This window comes from Vigna unguiculata, chromosome 10 (assembly GCF_004118075.2).
Source record: "Vigna unguiculata cultivar IT97K-499-35 chromosome 10, ASM411807v1, whole genome shotgun sequence".
NCBI lineage: Eukaryota > Viridiplantae > Streptophyta > Magnoliopsida > Fabales > Fabaceae > Vigna > Vigna unguiculata.
The window spans coordinates 40,905,794-40,916,147 of record NC_040288.1 but is presented as its reverse complement, the minus strand read 5'-3'; the positions used below and the strand labels follow the sequence as shown (position 1 = coordinate 40,916,147).

The window sequence follows — 10,354 nt, the reverse complement described above, 5'->3', positions numbered from 1 at the left end:
TTATCTTAAAATTTATTGGGATTTAGCCTGACTTGTTTATTTTTTATAAATTTTTAAATTAATAAAAGTCTATAAATGCTTATTTTTCTTAATTTTTAACGTGTCTTCTCGTAGAAAAAACAAAACTGAACAATGATTCATTGTTTATGTCATGAATTGTTTTTTAGTGTTGATTAATTAAATATGGTAAATAGACGTGAGTGTGTGTGATTCTGTGATGTATATATAAAGAAGAAAAATGGTATTTAAAATCTGTATTGTAATTAGAAAAAGTGATGGCATGGATGACGTTAGAGAAACATATTGAACGCAATACCCCACACATTATTGTTCATAGCAGTCACCACTTCATTTTATTCTTCACGTTTTCTCTAACATCTTCCTTCCACCTATTCCTATCCTTTCTGACCAATATAAAAAGGTTTTCCATTCAGTTAATACTCCATAAACAAAATCGCACATTTTCTTTATCAATACCCTCATTGGCCATTCATATCGTAAAATAATGGAGAATTTAATAGCGGATAAAATAATAGACACAAAATAAATAAATATATATATATATATATATATATATATATATATATATATATATATTATATTTGTGTATCGTAGAATTCAGTAAACAACAATTTTTATTAAGATATATTCTGAATAATATAAATATAATTTAATGATACAAAATGATGAGATGTGAACTTTAAATATAATTTAATAAATGGTGAGAATAAACTAGAATTGAAATTCACTTTTTAACGTTTTACCCCACAATATTAAACTTAAATTTTACCATTTAAACATCGACCTACTTTTCTTTCTTTTTAATAGACATATAATCATGAGAGCGTTGAAATATAAAAACTTAGTTTTTAAGATTTTTTTTTTCAAATAATCATATAATAAATATAAAAACGTATTTGACCTAAATTTGATTATAAATAGATAAATAACCAGTGCCGAAAAGGGAACAGTAACGGGCAAGAGTTGGCTCAGCCAACATTAATCACACAACAACAGTAGAATTTTATTTATATTTATTTATACGCACGTGGGCCTACAATGTTTCTATATACAGCACGTCACACGTTTCTATATATACACGTGCGGTCGACACCTCTTCAAAGTCTTTAAATTCAACCAAAACAATAAAATGATGCAAAATCTTTTTTTTTTCTATAATAAAAACAAAACAATGATAAATTAAGACATTTTATTTGTGATTTAAATTGTCGTGTTTTTATTTTTTCCAAGCTTAAGTACTCCGACAAATATTTTTTACTCCGCTCCTAATGCACCTCACGTAACTATGCAACGGTATGTTTTATTTTATAAAACAATGTTGAAGAAATCAACATGTTTATCACACCTGAATAAGGAACACAGTGTGAACATAGATTCACTTATTATTCTATTCAACTAATGAATCTGATTTAGATTTGTGCAATTGCTCATGTGGAAAATGAGGGTAATGGTGGACATGTGTTTAAGGTATATTTTTTAGTATTTATTCATCTTTATATCCAGAAATGATACAAATGAAGCCCAATAATTGAAACATTTGAAGGTTGTTTCTTTTTACACCTTTTTTTTTTCTTTCTGTACGGTTTAAAAATTCATAAACCCAAAAAACATCATGAGAGAATAATTGAAAGCCCGTTATTGGAAGCAAAAAAATGGAATAATTGAAAGCCCGTTAATAGAGCCCAAAAAAAACAATTGGATCGAAACGCGCGCACAGATACACACTAAACACTCTCTTTCTTGATCATTGTCTCTGCTGTGGATCTTCATCGGCAACTTCCTTCCCTGTCTGACAGGTAAGTCACCGGTTACACATTCAATTAGTATTTTCCCAATTCAATTTCTCCGATCACGCGAATCGTCGTGCGCGTTCGTCGATCAGATCTTGTGTTCGTTGAAAAGCAAGATGTCGGGGCAAACGCAGCGTCTGAACGTGGTCCCCACCGTGACGATGCTGGGAGTGGTGAAGGCGCGTCTGGTGGGAGCCACTCGCGGCCACGCGCTCCTGAAGAAGAAGAGCGATGCGCTCACGGTGCAGTTCCGCCAGATCCTGAAGAAGATCGTGACCGCGAAGGAGTCCATGGGCGACATCATGAAAACCTCGTCGTTCGCGCTCACCGAGGCCAAGTACGTCGCCGGCGACAATATCAAGCACGTCGTCCTCGAGAATGTCCGGGAAGCCTCCCTCCGCGTCCGCTCGCGCCAGGAGAACGTCGCCGGTGTGAAGCTCCCGAAGTTCGAGTACACCTCCGACGCCGACGCCAACAAGAACGACCTCACCGGACTGGCGCGGGGCGGCCAGCAGGTGCAGCAGTGCCGCGCCGCCTACATCAAGGCCATCGAGGTTCTGGTGGAGCTCGCCTCGCTTCAGACCTCGTTCCTCACTCTCGATGAGGCTATCAAGACCACGAATCGTAGGGTTAACGCTCTGGAGAATGTGGTGAAGCCGCGGTTGGAGAATACGATCAGTTACATCAAGGGCGAGTTGGATGAGCTCGAGAGGGAAGATTTCTTCAGGCTGAAGAAGATTCAGGGGTATAAGAAGAGGGAGATTGAGAGGCAGATGCTTTTGAAGAAGGTTGAGTCTAATTTACCTGTGCGCAAAGCGGTTTCTTACAATTCCGCTAATCTGTTGGCTGTGGGTGACAAAGATGAGGATATTATCTTCTGAATGTGATTCCATCCGCTGCTGCTTCTGCTCGGTGAGACTTCTCTGCTATTGTTTAGGCACAGTTTTCTGTATCATGAATAAAGGTCCTTAGTATATGTTTATTTATTTCTTTCTTCATTAATTCGAGACGTCATCGTTTTAAAGTATGGTTCTTATCATTCGATCTTGTGGAAGCTTTTGAACTTGCTGTGAGTAGCTGTAATTTCGTTTTGAAATATATTACATCTCCATAGAGTTGTGGCCATTGTGGAAAGGCATATTCTAAGTTATCTTTTGCTTGTATCAGAATTGTTATTATTATTATTTTAGCTTGCGGGTTGCATTTTACTTATATGTGTAAACCATCGATGATGACAGAAGTTTTTATTTTTGGATTGGATGAAGAATGGGGTTTTTAAAGATGTGGTCTTTGGAATATGAAATCCTTAGGTTTTGGTCTTGGGGTTGGAGATAATTTATTCATTGAGTCTTGTTTTGTTTGATTACAGAAATCTAATGTAGTGATATATTTCAAACTTAGGAGATATATTGGTGGAAAATGAAACCTATCCTTCAATCAACTTTTGTACGTTCATCTGCACTATCACAACCAAACCCAAGCACCCAGGCTAAATGTAGCTGAATGAAAATTGGAATGAATAACTTAATTAGTGATAATGTTAATCTATCTATGCTTAAAACTCTGCTTGGAGTAGGTAGAGAGGTATATATATTTTTTATCCAACTTGGACTGTGAAGGCTTGAAGGAGTTGGTAACGAGATCTGTCAATTCAAGTTGAGTTTTCATGTGAAGTAGTTTAAGAAAGCCCAAGGCAACATGTTCCTAGATAAAATGTGAATTCCTGTCTAATTGTTTAGATTTCTTAGTGTGTCCTGGATTTGTTGCTAAGTAAATAGTTAATGGCTGTCATAAAACACTATCGTCAATGGGATTGTGATTCCCAAGTGGCAGAGGAGTCATCTGAGCCATAGCGGCTCCAAGTCAGTTCTGTCAATATTCTTTATTCCACCTCAACTGATAAATGTGAGACTATGGGTTGTTTCATGGATTTCCACAAATCGGCCTTGTAAAAGCTTAATGGTATACAAGACACGAAAGAGGCAATGAGGGAATGATTTATTCAATGAAGAGTGGTGGCTTATATAAGCCTTTACAATAACTGTAAAACTGAAAGTGCCGCACTGCATGGCAGTAATGTAGGCACGAAAACAAAAAATAACAACCCAGTTCAACCCCTGTTAACGCGGAGAACTTTGTGAGCACGTCCTAAACAAATCTCAACAACTTAACATTCCCTCCCGTAAGCTAAATGGTTACATTTTTAGCTTATTTCAGTAACTGATGTAACTCCAAGCATGCGTCGAATTTTCTCAAACTGATCAAGCTTTAATGCTTTAGTCATTATGTCAGCCACTTGCTCATTTGAACAGCAGTACGTCAATCGAACAACTTGATCATTAACCAAATCTCTTAGAAAATGAAACCTCACTGCTATATGCTTGCTCCTTCCGTGAAAAACAGGGTTCTTTGACAATTGAATGGTAGAGCTATTGTCACATAAAATTTCAGTTGCTTCCTTTTCTGCTGATCCAAGGTGTTCTAAAATTCTTTGGATCCAAATACACTGACAGGCACATGATGCTGCAGCAATGTACTCAGCTTCGGTGGTAGATAAGCTTACCACAGGCTGTTTTTTTGACATCCATGATACAGCTGCACTTCCAATCAAAAAAACTGCACCGGATGTGCTTCTTCTATCATCTAAGTCACCTGCATAGTTTCTGTCACTATAAGCTACGAGACCAGTCTTTGTTTCCTTTTGATAGAACAGACCATATTCGAGGGTTCCTTTAAGATATCTTAATAGTCGTTTTGCTGAAGCCCAATGTGACTCTTTTGGGTTTTCCATGAATCGACTAATTAAACTTACTCCAAACATTAAATCGGGCTGTGTCACTGTTAGATACATGAGGCAACCAACAACCTGTTTGAATTTTGTAGCGTCAACCGCAACACCTTCAATATCCTTGGAGAGAATTGTGCCTGGTACGATTGGATTCCGCACCGAGTTGCTTTCAGTCATGTTGAATCGTGCTAGTACATCATGAGCATATTGTTTTTGACAAATGAAGATTCGTGTGTTACTTTGTATAACTTCAATTCCAAGGAAATATCTCATTTTGCCTAAATCAGTCATATCGAACTCCCTCTTCATTGAGTTTTTAAATTCATCACACATGTATTTGCTATTGCTTGTGAAAATCAAATCGTCAACATAGAGACTGACAATTAGAATATTACCGTGAATCCTTTTGTGAACAAGGTGTGTTCACTGGTGCATCGTTCAAAATGTTCTTTTGCAAAGTAAGCCTCGATCTTACTATACCAAGCTCGTGGAGCTTGTTTAAGCCCATATAGAGCTTTCTTGAGACGATAGATGTGATCTTCTCTCCCTTTCTTGACAAAACCTTCAGGCTGTTGAACATACACTTCTTCCTAAAGTTCACCATGTAAGAAGGCGCTCTTGACATCAAGTTGCATTACTTCCCAAGCATTTTGGGCGGCTAGAGCTAATATTAGTCTCACGGTGTCAAGTCTTGCAACTGGAGCAAAGACTTCTGTATAATCTATTCCAAACCGCTGAGCGTAGCCTTTGGCCACTAGTTTGGCCTTGTACTTCTCTATGTGGCCACTTGCATTAAACTTGGTCTTTAAAATCCACTTGACTCCAATAGGTGTTGCCCCATCTGGTGGATGCACGAGTTCCCATGTGTGATTCTTTTCTATCGCTTTCATCTCTGCATTCATAGCCTCTCTCCATTGTTGATTTGTACACGCCTCTTTGAATGATTGGGGATCTTTAGACTCATCATCAGTGCCATTAAGCTTTCCTCTTCTACTGAAAAACTGGTTTCGTAATCAAACAGCCATGCAGGTTGTCTTCGTGATCTTGGAACCTGAATTTCTGTTGAGGAATCAATGTGTTCTGAATTGGAAGCTGATTGGTGTACTTCGTCCTCACTAGTTTCAGGTGATGTAAATTCTGCATTTTCATTGACTGAGTCAACTGTGACTGCTTCATTTTCCCAATCCAGAACTTCAGTTTTGCTCATTTCTGCGTTTTCAGAAGATGGAAAAGGAGACTTGGAATCACGAGTCTTTCTGGATAGTGTTGATTTTCTCACTTCAGTTTCTCAACAAATCCATGAGTGATCATAGTCTACTTCTGCATTCATTAGAGAATGCAGAAGTATTCAGCTGAGTTTCTGATTTTGGTTCCTGAACAGACTCTAAATTGTCAGTTTCCAACTTCTGGCTTTTGCACTCCCTCTCTGGGAGTTCTTGGAAATTTCAGAACATGATCTCCTTTTTGAACCATACAGAACGGCCCTTCCGTTTGACTTTGTATCATCCAAATTTGGACATCTCTCTTACTAGTAACATCAGGTTCATGACCCTTGGTTTCCTAATTAAGAATGAATTAAAGTTTAATACTGCACTAATATTGATTGGTGCTTTAACAAAGCAAGCCTTGCAATTGTGTTTGCAAGGAAAAATTTAAAACAAATAACTAATTGAGAAGAGTAGAAAATAATTTACATCATGCGGTTGTTGCTTTACATCATTAGGAACATTAAGCTTGTTCTCAGCTTCCTGAACCTGAAGCATAGCAAACACAACCAATCCTAATATGAATCTAACTCAGACAAAATGAAGCAACAGCTTGTTGCAAATAATATGAAGATATAAATAAAATGCTATCACACACAAAAAGTGCTTGAGTGAGAAACAATGTTCTGATGGTAAATTACTGGCTTATTAGCAATGAGGAAAAAATCTGACTTTGTTTCACAATTTTCCATTACCTAATTTCTTATTCCTTATGTTAGATGCTCTTTCTCAGTAGTTCTCTCTTTTACAAAGCATTGAGCACCACACTGTCTTTTTAGAACCATGTAAAAGTTCAGATTCATTCCTTAGATAAGCAATTAAAGAATGATACAGGTAAAAGTTCAGAACAGGAAGAAACATATAGAAGACATATTATCAAGCTCTAACCTTATAAAAATATATTTTAATAAGCAACAACATATTATCTTATCATGGTTCTAGTTACTTTTTATTTTGGGATTATTTTCTTCTTTCTGATTTGTATGTTCATCACAAGGTTTTTTGGTTGAACCGATCAAATGTCACTGGTTCAATCGTGATTGAATTGACATTGATAAAATAATACTAATAATTATATACATGTATATAATAACATTAGAAAAACATAATATCATAATATAAGTTACATATAAAATATAAGTTCTATCCGCTTTAAAGATAATGACTACCTATCGTGGTGGAAAATCCTTCACAAACAATACATTTGGATTGAAAGATGAATTTGAGGGACTCAAAATGAGTAAATTTGAAGTGAAATAAAAATAAAAAGTAAAAGTGAAATTATTTTATTTAAGAAAAAAATGTAAAGGAAAAATTATAAAAGCTTGCAAACACATGTTTAGAGATTTTATTATTCATGTCTTTTGTTTTTTTTAAGTTTAATTAAATTTCAAATCTTTTATAATTTGAAATATTTTTATTGAATCAAAAACAATTCAATATATAAAGTACTTCAGTTAGTTTTTATTTTTTTCATGTTGTATGTAATTATTATTATCTTGTCTTATTATTTTGCTTACTTACTATATATTATAAGATTATGTACCAATGAATGGTATATAAGTTTAAATCTACAAGTGGTTGAAATCATCCTTAACCAAAAATCTTTAAAAAAATGTGTTTATAAACTTTTATCTTTTTCATTTGTTCAACTTTCCCATATTATCAATATAGAACCTAGATAAAATAATATGATAATCTTATTATGTAAATAATAAAATAAGATAAAATATCAATCACATAACCTAATTAACACAAATATTAGGAGAGACTCACTCAAAATATAAACCTTTTCAATATTTCATAGAATAAAAACAATTTACAAAATTAAAAATATAAGAGACTTGACATTTAATAAACTTTTAAATAAAATTTACATTGTATTTTTATATATATTTATATTTTTTGTATTAAAATATACATGTCATCCATATTAAAGAAAACTAATAAAAGATTGTGATTTGGAATATGAGCTATTTCATTTAAAACAGGATATAATAGTTACACGTCCTTCAAAGTCAAAAGTTCAAATTTGCCTACAACTTCATTTATTGGTAACATGCAGGTCGCAAATATATAATTAATGGACCTTAATATTTAGGGTTTTCATTTAGTCTTTCATACAAATTTAGATCACCGTAGTTCACATAAATTTTTTATTTAATATTTATCTTTAACTAAGTTATTAAATATTTTATATTAATATTTACATAAATTTCTATGCTATAAAATAATCACGTGTCAATATATCTTTTTTTCATTTTCCTAAAGAATAAACTATAAAATAATCCCTTACAATTCTCTGTTTTTAATTTCTAAAAAGGTTGAATCATTACCATAAGTCTAAAAGAGTCCCATTATATGTTTTTAAACCAGTTCACTTATATCCTTAATCTTAAATAATGATGTTTTTAAATCAGTTTTACCTATTTCATCTTTTTTATTTTTTGTTTTATCTCATACACATACTTTGTCTTCTAATTGCTGAGTTTGGTTCATTCTATGTGAGTTTTTGATGGTGATTGAACTACTAAATTACAGCATTTATAAAATTAAAAGCATAAATAGATATATATTTTAATAGTTTCATTATCTTCTATTTTAACTCTACAAAAAATAAATAAATTTACTAAATATATTAAATTACAACCAATATAGATAATTTTAAAATATAATGAATTGTGTTTGTTAAGAAACTAGGAATTTTAAAAATTTAATGTATGACTTTAATTTTCCAATGAATGAATAGTATGGTACATCCCATGTTACACTTAATACATGAAAACTTAATACATGAAATGAAATTTAGATAAGCAAAACTACATATACAAAATAGGTTTAATTAGTCGGATAGTATCCATTTTTATTTAGATATGTTAGTTTGGTATTAAGACACTTTTTCAAAAGTTGAAACTAGATTAACATATTTTTAAAAGTCGATATCAGACTGACACATCTAAAAAAAATGGATACCATCAGACTAATTAAACCTACACCTACAAAATATTGGTTGATGAGGTCAAATTTTTCAAAATACAACAAATAAATTAAATTACTAATCTATGTTTATGTATGTTAATCTATCATCATTTATTATATGTACTAGTTTGTTAATCTGTGTTTATTCTATCATTAATTTATTATATCTTATAATGATTTATCTCTTTGTAATGATTTTTCTCAATTTTATAAGGTAATGTATGAATTGATATATAAATATCATTCATCACATTAAGAAACAGTGAAGTAATGATAAGGTGCAGATGTCAATCGAAATCAATGTTTGGTAGTTTTGTATATGATATCATTATCTATTATGGCGGCCACTAAAAGTTCAAAATTGAAAATTATGTTATATGGTGCATAAATATAGCAAACAAAATCTATTTTCAGATTTTACTCTAATAATAAAGTTACACATTATAGTTTTGTATTCATATTTTACTTTCTATAACTTAATTATCATAATTGAAATAATAATTCTTAAAATTCAAATATTAAATTTAAGGATTTTTAATAAAATAATAATATTAGGTATTATTGCATTGAAGTGACATTCATGGGCTTTAGCTTTATCCAATGTCATTAGCTGTAATCGACTCAAACACACGTCAGCAAGATGGGTCCCACTCTTCTCTAATCTTTCCCCACTTTCATTCCGTTATTTAATGTTTAATTAATTAATTAAATAATTATTTGATTAACTGCGAGATTAACATTGTTTTTATTCCATGAAGCTATTTTTCACAAAAAAAAGTAACGACAAAGTAACACCAAATGATTAATAAGTTACACTTTTTATCACCCATGGGAGCATTATTCAAAGAACAAATTAATAATATTTTTCTCTTTAAAAAATAAATAATAATTACTCTTCATTACTTCATTACTATCAACTTCACTATATCACCATTATTATTCTAATCCCACGCACACGACCAACACAATACTCTTTTTGTAAGGAAAAAGAGGGAATAAAATAAAGGAAAAGGAATAAATACAAATACCAACCTATGGTTTAGGTGAACAAGAATTTTAAAAAATATGAAATAAAGACAAGAGTATGATTATTTAGGTGGATGGAAATTGAAAAGCTATATTCGAGATAAGGAAAACAAATATTAAAATTTCTCTTAATTTATTTCATTAAGAGCAATTTTCCCCCTCGAGACTAAAATTATTTAGGAATTATTTATGATTGCTTTTTAATCAAGACTCTAGAACGCACTTTATAGAATAAAAACATATAATAATTGAATTTCTATAATTTTTTTAATAAAATAAGAAATATTATCCTAATAAAACTCTTAATCGTAAAAGTTCTTGAACAAAATAAAGTAGTAGTGGGTACCGCGAGTTTTAGATGCAATAAAATAATTACTAAATTATATTCATGTTTAAATGTTTATTTTGGGAGGCAATAAAATAATGGATTCTTTTACCCAAATAGTATATATAGGCTAAAAATTACTAGATAACATATTATACTA

At 32.2% G+C, this 10,354-nt stretch overlaps 1 protein-coding gene across 1 annotated transcript; it reads left to right on the top strand.

The window, feature by feature from the left end:
• Positions 1 to 1,549: 1,549 nt before the first annotated feature.
• Positions 1,550 to 3,023, top strand: LOC114167196 (V-type proton ATPase subunit D). Its single transcript, XM_028052203.1, has 2 exons — positions 1,550 to 1,817; positions 1,904 to 3,023. The coding sequence occupies exon 2, from the start codon at positions 1,928 to 1,930 to the stop codon at positions 2,690 to 2,692; it is 765 nt and encodes a 254-aa protein (XP_027908004.1). The 5' UTR covers positions 1,550 to 1,817; positions 1,904 to 1,927; the 3' UTR covers positions 2,693 to 3,023.
• Positions 3,024 to 10,354: the final 7,331 nt, after the last annotated feature.

Bases quoted from the DNA above. Each gene is read 5' to 3' on its own strand.
- LOC114167196 (XM_028052203.1), top strand. From the start codon at position 1,928: ATGTCGGGGCAAACGCAGCGTCTGAACGTGGTCCCCACCGTGACGATG.